Here is a 17,706-nt window from a genome sequence, read left to right on the forward strand (position 1 = left end):
TACTCAAGCCCAAACACCCTCGCCCAACGGTTCCTTGAATTTATAAACTCTAACGCAATGGAACAACTGGTCACCACTCCCACAAAAGGGAACAACATATTGGACCTAGTCATCACCAACATGGGGACTCTATGTTCCACACCAGAGGTAAACCCCTCATTGGTAAGATCAGACCATAAACAAATTTCCCTGGACATCCATATCCCGTCCCCACCCCCAGCCAAGGAAATCACTGTAAAGAATTTCTCCAAAGCCAACTTTGCACGTCTCAAGACTGAGGTAGAATCCTTCAAAGCCCATGGGCCAGAGGATAATACAGCCCAATCCGCAGAATCCTTTACAAATGCATTCTATGAGCACCTGCAGGAATGCATGGATCGTGCTATCCCAACTAAAACCAAGACTCACTCCTCCAAAAACAGGAGACCGGTCTGGTGGACCCCGGCCATAAATAATCTATACAACAGAAGGAGGAAGCTACTACATGACAGAGCAAAATCCCAAAAAGGGAAGGCATCTCTTATCAGTATTAGCAAGAAACTTCAATCCCTCATAAAATCATCAAAGGCCAGTTTCGAAAGAAAAATTGCCCTAGACATTAAAGATAATCACAAGGCCTTCTTTAGTTATGTCAGAAACATGGGCGGAAACTCCCAGATATGCTCTGAATTGTTGCATAATGGTACAAAATATACCGAACCTACAGACACAGCCAACATCCTGGCAGACAGATTCAGCGCAAACTTGTCCCCCCCTTCCCCCCCCAAAGGAGCAAACGCCTATCCCAACTGAATGTAACCTCCCTGACATCACAGATGCACAGGTGAAAATTGCCCTCTCCAAAGCAAAAAACACAACATCTATGGGACCGGACGGTGTCCCAGGCTGTGTCTTACACGAGTTCCAAGAAGAACTGAACCCTCACATTAAGTAACTGTTCAAACTTAGCCTTACTACAGGATATGTACCCAAAGAATGGTGTACAGCTACAGTGGTCCCACTCCACAAAGGTGGTGCCACAATGGACCCCGGAAACTATCGCCCCATAAGCCTGACTAGTCTGGTCTGTAAAGCTATGGAGCACATTATCATGGAACTCATAAACAAAGACATTGGGAGCCTCCAGACACTGGACCCTACCCAATTCGGCTTTGTTAAGGGCAGATCTTGCCTCTTAAACCTAGTTGATTTCTTTGAAACCGTTACCAAAGCCATAGATGAGGGCAAGGTAGTCCACACAGCCTACCTGGACCTCGCAAAAGCCTTCGACACAATACCCCACTCGGGCATCATAAATAAGCTTATCAGCTTAAATATCAACCCCTATATCACAAGATGGGCTGCAAACTGGCTCAGAGATAGAACCCACATGGTCAGAACCGCAGGTGCCATGTCCGAATCCAAACCAGTTACAAGTGGCGTCCCACAGGGCTCAGTTCTGGGACCTCTCGTTCGGTATATACTTCTCTGAGGTTCGGGCTAACACGGGGGGATTATGGCTGACAAAGTTCGCAGATGACTGCAAACTGGGGGCCATAATCAAATCTCCAGCTGACACGAGCATCCTCCAAAAAGGTCTCACAGAGACGGATGCTTGGTGCCAGAGCCACGGCCTCAAGCTAAATGCTAAAAAGTGCCATCATCCCCTTTGGGAAAAACAAGGTGCCCACAAATTACCACATAGGTGGTAATCCATTAAGTACGGAAGAAGTAATTAGAGATTTGGGGACCAACATAGATAGTAATCTCTCCTTTGATAATCACGTTGCCAAAGTGGTTAGAAAGACCTTCGATACAGCCCACCTTATCACGAAAGGGTTCGCATCTAGATCGAGAGGTCATTGTGCCCCTCTACTCGTCAGGCCCATAATTGAATACAATGCCCCTTTTAGGATGTACCTTACCCGACACCTGCAACTGGAGAGACCCCAAAAGTACCTCACCAAGAGGATCATGGGCTACAAACAGATGTCCTATGCAGCTCGACTAAAGGAACTCCAGCTCTACTCAGTTGCTTACCGCCTACTCAGAGGCGATCTATGCCTGACGTACAAAGCCATGTCAAACCCAGAATTAATGGACATGCTTCACCTCAAAAAATCCAAGTCCCTTAGAGCTACACACTCCAGGGACCTAAACCTCAGCACAAAAATAAATAGAACATGCTGGAGGGACAGATGCTGGAGGGACAGATTCATTTCCCAAAGGCTCCCCTCACTCTGGAATAGAATCCCAATTCATGTTAGACATAGCCCCTCGCTGACCCTCTTCAAGCGAAATTTGGACGCGTGGATGGGAAATCGCGAATTCACCCCTGGCATCTCTCCTGTGTCCCTGCTAGACAGAGGCACAGTAAACTAATCTTAAAAGGGTACCTTCTGTGACCTACTTTACAGAGGCACAGCAGGCTAATCTAATAGGGAGGCGGAAGACAAATACACTCTGGCTAGGCTTATAAATGCCCTAGGGCAGATAGCCTAGTATCTACCTATGAACATTTGTGAAGGCCAACCCACTCAGATTCTTAACACTGAATTAACTTCTGTTCCAGCTTTCTCCATTTCCACTTTACTGAAAAAAATTCTAAGCTTGCTTCCCCCCTTTCCTGTGGCAGGTCAGATACAGATTTGCTGTGTCCAGGGCTGTTTGTGAGTTCCTAAACCCCCCCCCCACACACACACTTAACTGGGGTTAAACTATTCCTGGCGCCATAAAGTCTGTTCTTCAAAATTTCCCTTGCAACTAGCCAGTTTTTAGTTTTAGCACTCATCTGTTTCTTTGATCTCAGCACTTGTTCAGAACTCATTGTAAGCAATAAATAAGTTACAAATTACTACAGCACTCAACTTTCCTCACTTGTCTAGACGAAAACAGTTTTTAGTACTTAATAAATAAGCACCTATTCAGGCATGTCTAAAGGTCAGCTCCCAGTGCTTTCTCCTGTCTATCTGATGAATCTGGGCATCTTGGGACAATGCAGCAATTGACTCATGTACACACACAACCCTCTCCTCCTACCACCCAACACTACAACCTGTGAGAGATGCACTTATATAGCCAAACTGGAAGCAAAGCTCTCTCCACCAAAAACTGGCCTAGACAGTCAAGAAGAGAAGGTAAACACTTGCACCGCACTACACTCATCACATAGTCCCTCAAAACCTACACCACTAAAACACACACACAGAAAACACAAAAAGTACAGTTTTGTACCTACCATAAATGTAGATGTTCGAAGATCCACATTGCTGCAGTCCTAACACTTGGGTAGTCCGCTGTCCCAGTCGGCCCGAATACCAAAGTATAAGGCTGACGTCGGTCAAGGCGCATTTGTCTGACATCAGGACGTCAGGGTACAAATGCGCATGACCGACGTCATATCCTCAGTCTTTTCTTGCCCCAGATGTCAGAAGACCCTAAAGAAAAAGGTCCAAACCCCTAGGCAACAGCTAAACAATCAACCAGCCTAACACCAAGAGTATGTACAATATATACAATATATACAAAAAACACAATATACCTCAGATGTATAACCCATCCCAGACAACCGCCTCAAACTACAGAGGGGAAGGAGGGAGGAATTGGACTGCAGCAATGTGGATCTTGAACATCTACATTTATGGTAGGTACAAAACTGTACTATGTTCTTCATCCCACATTGCTGCAGTCCTAACACTTGGGTAGAATCCCAAAGCAGAGGTAAGGGAGGATGGCTAAACTATAATGAAGCAGGAGCCGCCAAAATGCCCTGCAACACAGCAGTGGCAAAACCAGCCCTGGATTTAGAATAGAGAGGAAGGTGGTAATGCTTGGAGAAAGTATGCACTGAACTCCAAGTAGCTGCCTCCAAAATGTCCTTAGTTGCCACCCCCCTTAGAAATGCTGTTGAAGTGGCAGTAGCCCTAGTGGAATGAGGCCTAATCCCAGCCGGAATCTCCTTGCCATGATGGGAATAACAGAATGTAATGCAAAACCCAATCCACTTAGATATAGTTTGTTTTGACACAGGCTTACCCTGAGAACTCAAAGCAAAAGAAACAAATAACTGCTGAGACTGCCTGAAATCCCTAGTCCTGCTTAAATAATAACGCAACTGCCTGTGTACATCTAAAGTGTGCAAAATCTTTTCCCCCCTATTTTGGGGATCTGCATAAAAAGTAGGCAAATGAATAGTTTAGTTTAAAGCTACACTAGAAACCACCTTAGGCATAAAGGAAGGATTAGTACGTAATGATACCCTATCCTTATGGAAAATCAAAAAAGGCTCAACCGCCATAAGGGCCTGCAATTCAGAAACCCTTCTTGCAGAAGTAATGGCCAACAAAAAAGCAGTCTTCCATGACAAGTATTTCAATTCAGCAGTAGCCGCAGGCTCAAAAGGTTGTAGAGTAAGTTTCTCCAACACAAAATTGAGGTCCCAAGCAGGAGTAGGAGCTCTACGTGGGGGTCTTATATTCTTTGCCCCTCTAAGAAATTGCTTGAACAAAGGATGAGAAAATAATGGTGGGTCACAATCATAGTGAACTGAAATTGCTGCAGCATGAATCTTAATGGAGGAGAAAGACAAACCTTTGTCCAATAACTCAGTAAGATATTGAAGAGCCACACTCAAATTAGGCTCTGAAACATCCAAATCCTTTGCTGCACTCCAAAATAAAAATCTCTTCCATTTTTCTGCATACACCTTACGTGTAACTAGGCCTTCTGGCTTCCATAATCACATTCAAAACTTGTTGAGGAAGCTGAGACCTGCTGTGGTTCAAAACAGAATATGCCAGGCTGTTAGATGAAGAGAGTGAAGCTTGACATTGAGTAGATGACCGTCCCTCTGAGACAAAAAGTGTGGAATTAAAGGCAAAGGCCATGGAGGCTTCCTGACCAGATTCCTCAGTAACGGGTACCAGTGTTGCCGAGGCCAATCTGGAGCTATCAAAATCATCCTTGGCTTGTCTTGTCTGACCTTTAGGAGTACCTTTGGGAGGAGAGGCAGAGGTGGAAAGGCATACACATGAAGATTTTCCCAACTGAACGAAAGAGCATCCACTTTCCAAGCTGTGTGATGAAACCTTTTCGTGCAAAACTTTGGCAGCTGGTGGTTTAGTGGAGAAGCGAACAGATCTATGTCTGGAGTTCCCCATGACACTGTCAATTGTCGAAATACATGAAGATCCAGTTTCCACTCGTGGGGATCCATGATTTGCCTGCTTAACACATCTGCTAAGGAGTTCTGTGCTCCTGGCAGAAACCTTGCCTGAAGAGTAAGCTGCAAGCTGAGCGCAGTCTCCCACAAAATCATTGCTTGCCTGCATAGAGGATAAGAATGTGTTCCCCCTTGCTTGTTGATATACCACATGACAGTTGTGTTGTCTGTTAGAATCAACACCTGCCCTGGGAGAAGTAACTCCTTGAAAGCCATCAATGCAAACTGGACTGCTAACATCTCCTTCATGTTGATATGTAGATGCTGTAGTCTGGCAGGCCACTTGTCTTGTATCCACTTTCCATTCAGATGAGCTCCCCAAGCTATGTCTCAGGCATCTGTCATCAGAATTTGACTCGCCTCTGGCCGGGTCACAGAGAGTCCCTTGTTTAGGTGACATTCCTGAGCCCACCACAAAAATTCCTTTTGAATGCAAGGTATTATTTGAATGACAGTGTCCAGATCCTGGCAGTGCTGCGTCCATACATTTTTGAGATACCATTGTAGCTTCCTCATATGCAGTTTGGCATTGGGAAGTACTAGAATACAAGATGCCATGAACCCTAATGCTTGAAGGACTGTCCTTGCAGTCAGCACGGACTGATGAGATAGTTGATGGAAGTAAAGGGATAGACTCTTTTGTTTGTCCGGGGTTAAAAAGGCCATCTGGGCTGCTGTATTCAGTCTCACACCCAGAAAGCACATGTCTTGAGAGGGTACTAGACTGGACTTTATTTCGTTCACAGAATACCCTAGGCATCTTAGCACTGCTATCACATATTCCAGATGCTGAAGAAGCTCGTCCTTTTCTTGAGCCAGAATCAGGCAACCGCCCAAGTAAGGATAGATTTGTATTCCTTTCAGCCTGAAAAAGCCACAACTGGAGCCAGAACTTTTGTGAATACTCTGGGCAGTAGATAAGCCAAAGGGCAATGCAGAGAACTGATAATGTGAATTTCCAGCTCGGAAACGCAGATACTTCCTGCAACTGAGTCTGATAGGCACATGAAGGTAAGCCTCCTTGAGATCTAAAGTTACCATCCAGTGATCTTTGCCCAGCAGAGGTAAAAGCTGTTGTAACGTCAACATTTTGAACTTGGGAATGTCCAAATAAGTGTTGAGGATAGACAAATCCAAAATTGGTCTCCACGTGTTCCCCTTTTTTGGTACTAGGAACAGGCGAGAATAAAATCCTAGGCCCCTTTCTGGCACAGGAACCGGCTGAATGGCCCCTATCTGGAGCAACAGAGAAATTTGCTTGTGAGCCTCTTTTCTTTGTATAGGAGGAATGTCTGGCATGCCTTTGAAAGGAGGCAAGGTATGGAAATAAAACCTGTAACCGTGGTGAACGATATCCAATACCCATCTGTCTTGGGTAATAACACTCCAATTTTCTTTGAAAAGTGCCAGCCTTCCTCCCAAAGGTGCTGCCAGACGAGAAGGCTCTGGCAGCTGAAAAGGCAAGTCATTGGGTCTGCTTACGAAAGGACTGACCCCTGCCCTCACCAGAAGACTGGGCAGGCGAACTGCCTGTTCTAGGCCTAAAAGAACCTTGAGCTCTGCCCCTACCACGTCTAGATCTACCCCTAGACTGAGAATCATAAGAAGGATAAGTCCACCCCTTAGTAGGCCAATTTCTACTAAACGTTGGAGGCTGGACCTGCAAAAAAATCTTTAACAGTCTGCATAGACTTAGCCTTATCCTCCATTTTCTTTAAAACTGCTTCCACAGGCGCACCAAATAACACATCAGATTGTAAAGGAGCATCTAAAATCCTTGTCTTTACATGTTCAGCTAAATTCTGATCCCTCAGCCAGGCGTGCCTGCGAAGAACAGAACCAGTGGCTGCCACCCTCGAAGAGGCCTGTACAGCATCAAAACCACATTGCAAGGAATGCTTACCCACCTGTTCAGAAACATGAACCAAATCCTGCAACTCTTTACACTCAATACCTTCCGCCAGAGCATCTACCTTAGACTTCAATTGTGAAAGGAGATAATTTTGATATTTCAACATGTGAAACTGGCAATTCAAAGCCCTCATGGCTAAAGTGGAAGTAGTATACACCTTTTTACCCCATCTATCCAAAGCCCTTGCCTCTTTATCAGAAGGAACAGGATTTTTAACAACAGAAGCCTTAACACCTTTAGGGCCCTGAGAAACAGCTTCTGGGTCTGCCCTAGGACTCTTAAAAGATACTTATGAGCTTCAGGTACCCTATAATACCTGTCCGGTTTAACTGGGGCAGGAGGCAAAGAATCAGGGTTCAGGAAGCCACTGCAAAACATCCTCTACCACATCCAGAACAGGAGGTATAGCTAAAGGCCTATGCTGGGAAGAAACAAAATTCCCTAAGCCTTTTCCTAGAATCAGAGAAATCTTGACCTTCCCATTTAAAATGCTCCCTCATGGAATGAAGAGTCTCTGAAAAGAAAAATCCTCAGGAGGAGAAGCCAAAGGTGTAGAGTCATCTACATCAGAATCAGAATAAGGAGGATACTCCTGCAAGTCTTCAGCCAAAGACTCAGAAGCCTCGAACACTGCTCAAAACTCTCAAGCTCAGGTTCCACCCTAGGCCTCTTATCAGGGGGGGGTAAAGAACCTCTAATCATAGTAATCAAATCTTCTGCCATTTTAAGCATATGTTTCTTAGGCAGAGACCCTGAAGAACTAGGAACCCCACTGAAGTTAACCCTGGCCGGCTTCTAGAAGGAGCCTTGGAAACAGAAAGGGAGGGCATAACCACTTTAGGAAGGGAGGGGAGAACAGCTACCTGAGAAGCCCCTTCAGCCTGGCCTACCTCCTGAGAGGACACATCTTGCAACAGTAAAGTCTCTCCCTGAGAATCCAAAGGAACTTCTGGCAGAACCACCGGCTCCACTGAGCCCACTAAAGAACCGACGTCCGGGACAGACGGTTCTTCAACCCTAGGCTTCGCTGCTTTGTCTTTGCGCTTTTTAGATGAAGCGGGCGTCGGAGCATCCGACGGCATGTTGTAATTACAACGCTTCCCAAAAACTAACCTGGCACAATCTAATCTTCTCTTAATAGTGCGTTTGTTAAATCTAGCACAAGAGCGACAGCCAACAACGTCGTGCTCAGGCCCTAAGCAAGGTATACACAAAGTATGGTAATCTCTATGAGGTATCTGTTTCCCACAAGAAATACAGTTATTCACTTTTTCTGACATCCGGTTAAATACTGAGGCAAGAAAAAACCAAAATATTCCCCAACGGGGTACTTAGCCAACTTTGATTCGGTCTGAAACTCCGACTTCAGAAAATTTCAGAACGCCAACCTGCACTCGCAATACTGCTTCTGCATCGGACCATGCGGCAAAAAAGACTGGGGATATGACGTCAGTCATGCGCATTTGTACCCTGACGTCCTGATGTCAGACAAATGCGCCTTGACCGACGTCAGCCTTATACTTTGGTATTCGGGCCGACTGGGACAGCGGACTACCCAAGTGTTAGGACTGCAGCAATGTGGGATGAAGAACATCACACACCTACATTCGCAGAGGCTCTCAGTACAAATCTGCCCAAACAGAGACCTCCAAAGCAGAAATGCAAGCAACCTCCACCCCCCCAACACAACCGAAATGACACATAGCCCACACACTCAGTGTGCCACTCAACTACAGCCCATAAGGCATAACGTACCCAACACTCTAGTCATAGGTGACTCTATAGTCAGGCACACTGATGTTCCACTCACCAGGCTAAACAAGGAAAAAGTTACTGTCAGCTGCCTGCCAGGATCCGCCAAATAACGCACGCACTCAGGTCACTCCACAAGTACAAATATGACTCTTGTCATTGTCCATGTTGGTGTGAATGACCTGAGACGTACCTCCCTGGACTACATGAAGAGATACATGGAGGAGCTCCCCAATCTTGTAGCCCAGGCCGGTATGACCCTAGACCTGAGTAGCATCCTGCCATCACCCAGAATGACACCACAGTACAAGGACAAAATGATTGACTAACAATTGGCTAAGCTTCTGGTGTCATTCTAAGGAAATCCAGTATCCGTCTGCCTGGGATGACATGATCGACAGACCACGCTGCTTTGCCAGAGATGGCCTGCACCTGTCACCCTTGGGATTCTGGATACTGGCAAAAGTTCTTGCCACCCCTATAGTGCCTTTTTTAGGCAAGGTTCAAATGACAAATTCACCACCGTTAACGGGTACAAGCAAGCAAAATCTGAGGGTAATGCTACTCAATGCTAGAAAACTTCAAAATGCACTCACTTGAGGCACTCCTTAAAATGGAGAACACCGACATCTGTGCAGTGACAGAGACCTGGTTCAAAGCTCCAGAGAGCACCCATGTATTACCAGGCTATAATTCATACCACACCTTTCAGCCACCAAACCTGGACCGAAACACTAAAGGTGGAGGCGTGTCCATATTCATTAAGGATATCCACACCTCCAAGCTAGTTGCTCAGCATAATGCATCCGAGATTATCCAAGTTCAACTAACTCTGGGCAAAACCGCAATCTAGATTGTAGTTTGCTACAGACCCCCCCCACCATGCCCCAGGATTCCCACTCCTCTTCTTGATACACACTGAAAAATATTAAAGTACAACCCAACACTCTAATAATGGGTGATTTCAACCACCCTACCATTAACTGGAAAACTACTCATGTACCAACTCTTTTGCTAAACGTTTTCTGGAAATCAACTCCAACGCCTTGGATCAACTTATCCACACCCCCAGCAGGGGCAGCAATATCCTAGACCTGGTCATCACCAACATGGGTGACCGGTGTTCCACACCAGAGGTCAGCTCCTCGTTGGTCAGATCCGACCACAAGCTAATCACCCTAGACATCCACATCCTGCTCCCACCCCCCCCCCATTAGGAAAACAACCATAAAATATTTCTCCAAAGCCAACTTCACGCTTCTTAAGACAGAAGTGGCAAACTACATGACACCCATGCAGATGGACAGAGGTACGACTGCTGAATCCTACACAAATACACTTTATAAGCACTTACACGAGTGCATGGATCGTGCTACCCCTAACAGAATCAAGATGCTATCCTCCCAAAAAAAAGGAAGCCAATCTGGTGGTCTTCTGCCATAAACTCTACAACAGAAGAAAGAAACTGTTGCAAAAAAGAGTAAAATCCCACGATTGGAGGAACTCCCTGGTCAGCCTCAGTAAGAAGCTAAGATCCCTCATAAAATCCTCTAAAGCTAGTTATGAAAACAAAATTGCCACGGATTCTAAAGACAACCACAAAGCATTCTATAGCTATGTCAAAAATCTCAATGGCAACACTCACATCTGCTCTGAGTTACAGCACAATGACACTAAATATACAGAACCAACTGATATTGCCAACATCCTGGCAGATAGGATCAGTGCTAACTTTACCCCCCCCCCTCTCACCTCCTAAAGGGCCCATCTTTATACCGGAAGAATGCAAAGTTCCTGTAATCATGGCTAAACAGGTAAAAACCTCACTCCCCAAAGCCAAGAACACAGCATCCATGGGACTTGACAACATCCCAGGCTGCCTTCTACATGAACTACAGAATGAACTGGCACCCCACCCAAGTACCATGTTCAATCATAGCCTCACCTCAGGCTTTGTGCCCATTGAATGGCGCACCGCGACAGTTATCCCACTCCACAAACGGGGGGGGGGGCCACAACAGACCCCGGGAACTACCGCCCCATTAGCCTGACGAGCCTCGCCTGCAAGGCCATGGAACATATCATCATGGAACTCATAAACAAAGACATTGGAGGTCTCCAAACTCTGGACCCCACACAGTTTGGGTTTGTAAAAGGCAGATCATGTCTCCTAAATCTGACCGACTTCTTTGAAGTAGTCACCAAAGCCATAGATGAGGGTAAGGTGGTTCACACAGCCTATCTAGATCTCGCCAAGGCATTCAACACCATCCCCCACTCTGGAATTCTAGATAAACCTCACTAAACTAGGTATAAATCCCTATGTCACAAGATGGGTTGCCAAATGGCTTACTGACAGAACCCACACCGTGAAAGTAGCAGACTCCAAATCAGACTTCAGACCAGTGACAAGTGGAGTACCACAGGGTTCAGTGCTGGGTCCTCTCCTGTTTGGTATCTACTTCTCTGAAGTACAGGCTAACACAGAAGGTCTTTGGCTAACTAAATTCGCAGATGACTGCAAACTAGGAGCCATAATCGAAACTCCTAACGATGTGGACATCCTACAAAAGGGCCTTACTGAGACAGACGCCTGGTGTCAAAGACATGGTCTCAAGCTCAATGCCAAAAAGTGCATTGTCATCCCCTTTGGTAAAAACTCTGTACCCATGAACTACCACATAGGCGGTAGTCTACTTAACACCGAAAGTTTGATAAGAGACCTTGGGATTCAGGTGGACAGTAGTCTCTCCTTTGATAATCACATCGCCACAGTGGTCAGGAAATTCTTCTACGTGGCACACCTCATCACAAAAGGTTTCTCATCCAGAAAAAGAGGTCATTGTTCCCCTCTACTCATCACTCATTAGACCCATTATAGAGTACAACGCCCCTTTTGGTATGTACCTCACAAGACATCTACAACTGGAAAGGCCGCAAAAATACCTCACAGAGGATTACTGTCCTCAAACGGATGCCTTACGAAGACAGTCTCAAAAAACTCCAGCTTTACTCAAGTCGCACATCGCCTACTCAGAGGCGATCTCTGCCTAACATACAAAGCTATGTCAAACCCAGAGCTGTTGGACATGCTCCACTTAAATAAATCCCAATCCCTCTGAGCTACACGATCTAGGGACCTAAACCTTGTCACCACAATAAACAGAACATCCTGGAGGGATAGATTCCTGTCCCAGAGACTTCCCATACTCTGGAACAGACTACCTATGTCAAACAGAGCTCCTCATTAACACTCTTCAAGAAAAATCTTGAGGATTGGATGGGTAATAGGAAATTCACCCCGGGGATCACTTCTGTGGTTCTGCTTGACAGGGGCACAGGAAAATAATTTTCTTGGGTGGCGAAAGCCAGGGTACCTTTTTGGCTAGGCTTGCATAGGCCCTAGGGCCAATAGCCTAGTACCTACCTATGAAGGATTAGATACAAGCTTGGTTTTCCGTTTTTTTTTTTACAGTAAAATGGAGACAACAACGTTACTAACGGCGGCGTACAGCAACTGTGGTCCCACTCCACAAAGGTGGTGCCTCAACGGATCCTGGAAACTATCGCCCCATAAGCCTGACTAGCTTGGTCTGCAAAGCTATGGAAAGGATCATCATGGACCTCATAAGTAAAGATATTGGGGACCTACAGACACTGGATCCTACCCAGTTCGGCTTTGTTAAGGGCAGATCCTGCCTCTTAAACCTGGTTGATTTCTTTGAAACAGTCGCCAAGGCCATTGACGAGGGGAAGGTGGTCCACACAGCCTACCTGGACCTCGCAAAAGCCTTCAATACAATACCCCACTCGGGCATTATAGATAAGCTCACCAGCTTAAATATAAACCCCCATGTCACTAGATGGGTTGCAAACTGGCTCAAGGACAGAACCCACATGGCTAGAATTGCTGGAGCCATGTCAGACTCCAAACCAGTTACAAGTGGCGTCCCACAAGGCTCAGTCCTGGGACCTCTCTTGTTCAGTATATATTTCTCGGAGGTACAGGCCAACACGGAAGGACTGTGGCTGATCAAGTTCGCAGATGACTGCAAACTGGCCATAATCGACTCTCCAGCCGACACAAGCATCCTCCAAAAGGGCCTCATAGAAACAGACAACTGGTGCCAGAGCCATGGCCTCAAGCTAAACGCCAAAAGTGTACAGTCATCCCTTTGGCAAAACAGTGCCCACAAATTACCACATAGGTGGTAATCCATTAAGTACAGAAGAAGTAATTAGGGACCTGGGGACCCAAGTTGATAGCAATCTCTCATTTGACAACCACGTGGCCAAAGTGGTTAGAAAAACATTTTATATAGCCCACCTAATCATGAAGGGATTCACATCTAGATCAGGGGAGGTCATCGTGCCTCTTTACTCATCCCTCATCAGGCCCATAATTGAGCACAATGCCCCTTTTGGGATGTACCTTACCAGACACCTGCAGCAATTGGAAAGACCCCAAAAGTACCTCACCAAGAGGATCAAAGGGCTCAAACAGATGCCATATGCTGCCCGGTTAAAGAAAATCCAGCTCAACTCAGTGGCATACCGCCTGTTCAGAGGAGATCTGTGCCTGACGTATAAAGCCATGTCCAACCCGGAATTAATGGACATGCTGCACCTCAGAAAATCCAAATCCTATCGAGCTACACGCTCGAGAGACTTGAACCTCAGCACTGAAATAAATAGGACATGCTGGAGGGACAGATTCATAACCCAGAGGCTCCCTTCACTCTGGAATAAAATCCCAGTACAGGTTAGGCAGAGTCCCTCATTGACTCTCTTCAAGAGGAATCTTGATGAGTGGATGGGAGATCGTAGGTTTACCCCGGGTATGACTTCTGTGTCACTGTTAGACAGAGGCACAGTATACTAACCTCAAAAAAAGGGCATAGCAAAATTAATTTAAAATGGGTGGCGAAAGCCAAACACATTCTGGCTAGGCTTATAAATGCCCTAGGGCAGATAGTCTAGTATGAACCTATGAACCTAAGTAGACACATGAGCTAGCAGCAAGGTGGTAGGTGAGATAAACTTCAGTTGCTGAACACAGGCACTATACCTTCTTATAGCTTACTTACACATCTCTGCAGTATGACTGTCTGAAATTTACTATGCCTCTTAAAGTTATCAAAACCTGAGACTACTTAGCTTTGAGGCAGGTGGTTATAAAAGTAAGAGGGACACTAAACTCATTATTGAATATTTTCAAATGGGGGGGGGGGTGACAGCCGGCTTGTCGCACTTCTTATGTCCAACTTACTAAAACGTTAGCAAATATACTGCCTCATTCACTTTGGAAGAAGCAATTTTACATTCCTCGTTCTATTAAGTACATGGTTGAGAGTAAGAGAAGCTGGAGTTTGGTCTAGGATGTAAGCTTTGGCCAAGTAGTGACATGTACAAGGACCCAGATGACAGATGTTCATCTAATAGCATTTTTAATGACAGAGTGCCATTTTACCTCAGAGGCTGTGGGCTGGGTGGTGTACTGTGGTGGAGTCTCACACATTAAATAACTTGTTGCTTGCAAAAAATAAGGTGAAACATCACTAATTTGTATGCTGGAGATGATGTTCACCATCACTGCATTTTCAGCTACAGAGTCTTAACATCCTCTGATCCTTCAAGGATCAATCAACTAATATTGTTATAAAGCAAACCACCTCTCACAGAAGGAGCCTTCTGCTGCTGCTTTCTCAGTCACCTTCTCTATAAGTAAAGCAGTTCTCTTTCAACACAATGCATTTTTTCATATCCTGCTTACATTATCTCTGTGATCTCAACACAGCACTTGATCCATACTATAGAAGCATTCTCAACATCAGTACTGACTGGGTCCATATTTTAACCAATTGCCCTAAGCTGGTATCCACTTCTGTAAGGAGGTAGAGGCAGCAAAACAGTCTAGGGATCAGTGGGATCAGTGTACGAGTTATCAGACTATATAAAACTTTTAAATGTCCACCACTTGGAAGGAGTTTCAATCAAATCAATTTTAGTTGTTGTGTCTTTCGGCTTTTCCCGGTTAGGGGTCGCCACAGCGGAACTCCAGTCCGCTAATGATTGGTAATTGATTTTTATGTGCCAAGTTACCAGCCCTGACGTATAACCTTAAACGAAGGTATGCCCATTCACGCATGTCTCCACGCAGAAGACAGTCTAGCTGAGAATCGAACCGGACAGCGTCTTACTGTGAGGCGACAACGCTACCGCAGCACCACCACCACGTACAACTTGAAAATCTATGACAAAAGCAAGGAAAGCAATCGCTATAGCAGCATTATTAACACCATTAATCACTTGCTATATTATAGGTGTGTAGGATGTGGAAATGTGAAATCATGACAGTGGCATTTAAATTTGCTTTGTTGTTGATGCGGCAGTTTTACTTGCTATTGTACATGGTTATCCCATTCTTGATTGACTGTACTTCATCTATCTGTAACTCGCTCAACACTTGCCAGCATGGTTTCTACATGTGCACAGACGGATTCAAAAGCTGCTTCTCAGTAGTTGTACAACCACAACTTAATATACAGTAAGGCAATGGTGGGGTGCAAGGGGCTTGCCTCCTTAAAAAGCTTCTTTTTGTGTTTTTCATACTTTTGAAAGGTTGAAGCTTTAGCAAATACATTTTCAAAGATACGTATCAGAAATGTTGTATACTGGGGCAATCACTGTATGTACATGCCTGACTAAAGCCTTCATCCTTCCTATATTCCAAGTTTTCCATCTCTCCCTGATTTAGAGTTACAAAAGGTTTCTAAACTGTCATTACAATGTTTAAGCACAAACAGCCCTCATTTAAAAACACTAAAACCAAAGGAATATCACTCAAAAACTAAAAATATTCATATATATATACATACATACACACACACACACACACACACACACACAACACACAGAGAGAGAGAGAGAGAGAGAGATGATATAGATGTGGTGTTCAGAATGCAATTATAAAAGAATCTACTACTACATAAATTGTTGTGGAAACTTCTCATGATCCAACTGTCACAAAAATGTCAGTTCTAAAAGGCAGATAAAAAGCCTAGATAAAGTTCATGTGGCACTAGGAGGCAACATGTGCCCTCAAGACATGTACTCAGCATCCCAAACATGCCTGCTTCATATGACTGTGCCATGCTGTATACAGCCGTGACCAATTATGGTTCTGGATTGTTCACGTAAACTTATTCTGAACAGTGCCTGTAGTTTTGTGCACTTAAGTTGTTACTGTACATGTTAGGCAAGAGATTCTCACTACAATATAAGAATCCATTCTGGTAACATCCTACGTACGAGACAAACTATTTCTGAATTACTATACTTGCCCACATCATCATGGAAGAGAGCCCTTTTGCCTCATTTCCTTTTTTTGGCAAATCCTGGTTAATTCTACACAGAATACAAGATTCATTAGCATAATCACACATTAAGATAAAACCATTCTGACACACTGTTACATCTGCAGGATTCTGTGCAGTGCCTGAAAGGTTGTGAACATACACAGGGAAGAACAGCAAGGCTAGGTAAACTCGTGACACAGTAAAGACTGCCCAGCAGAGGCAGAGAATGTCTCATGAGACAGGCCCCTTTAAAATCTTTCAGCCATCTCTGGCAAAAGCAACAGTAATCGGGCATATATTACTATTGGCTGAAGCACAGACTACAGCATTACCAATTTATCCACATACACGTCCAGCAAACAGTCATATGCAGTGTCACAACTATAAACCTTGCATTCAGATTAGTAAATGGTTCAGCTATTATATTACTTTTTTTACTTTTTAAGGAAACAGCATTTTTACAACAGTTCATACTCCAATTACTTGGTATACTACAAACATTCGACAAAACCAATTTACTAATAAAAGTGCAACAATAAACATTTTGTTACAAGTGAAAAGTTACCCACTGAAGCAATAGATGGTGTGTCACACCATCCTTAAATGAAGCTGCGTATCTCAGGGCTGTAACAATATCAAACTGCAGCTGACTGGGGAAAAAAAAAAACAAACAAGAAACTACCATTGTTCAGAACCCAAATGAAGCTAAAGAATGCAGAAGTACTGCAGAGGGCAAACATTCCTTTGAACAAAGTGAAAAGCTTTTGTGCCTACTGCTGCTACTGATAATTTATCAAGCCAGTATTTGGTTCATAGTTTATCAACTTTCAGAGTCAAGTAGGTAGAACATGTGGAAGTGATCCAAACAGCAGCTGCACTTCAACAACTTTGGCCTGCAGATTAAATGATTAAAAAACTGGCAAAAGCATATACTACAGGCTTAAGCAACAAGACTGATATTAACGGAGAACCTTAAATAAATGGCTGAAATAACAACAGCTCAGGATCTGTACCAAAAATGTAATACCTGTTGGACTACACTAACCACAATATTACATTCTAATAGCAAAATAACTAAAAATGAACACATGCACATTCCACTACCATCTCAACTGTTGCCTTTCAATTTGCTTTCTAAAAAGTAGCTGAAAATGTGTAACATTTTGACTAGCAAACTTACCCTGCTTAAAATTAAATAAATTCAAACAGACCACAAAATACTCATTTTAGTATCCCCAAGCATAACCATGTTTTACCACTCATATGAACAACAAGCTAATACCTTGGGTCTTCTGTTCAAGTATCCGTCTCTTCTCTTCCATATCTTTTTCTGGAATACCTTCCATACCATAGATCTCCAATTCAATGTCCGTCCTTCCAGGGATTGCATTTGGTACTGCATCTATTGTTTCTTTGTGCACCTAGAAGTCAACAAACATCAATACCATACTTAGCAGAGTTAATGAGACACTGTCCGATCCAAG

At 44.4% G+C, this 17,706-nt stretch overlaps 1 protein-coding gene across 1 annotated transcript in view; it reads right to left on the minus strand.

Moving 5' to 3' along the window:
• ZNF207 (zinc finger protein 207) overlaps nucleotides 1-17,706 on the minus strand; it is an 821,234-nt gene that overhangs the window by 765,482 nt on the left and 38,046 nt on the right. The window contains exon 2 of the mRNA XM_044070823.1: nucleotides 17,505-17,643. Coding sequence (XP_043926758.1) covers nucleotides 17,505-17,643 — 139 coding nt within the window. The remainder of the gene's footprint in view (nucleotides 1-17,504; nucleotides 17,644-17,706) is intronic.

This window comes from Protopterus annectens, chromosome 4.part1 (genome assembly GCF_019279795.1).
Source record: "Protopterus annectens isolate FY-2018-M chromosome 4.part1, PAN1.0, whole genome shotgun sequence".
NCBI classification, from domain to species: domain Eukaryota; kingdom Metazoa; phylum Chordata; order Ceratodontiformes; family Protopteridae; genus Protopterus; species Protopterus annectens.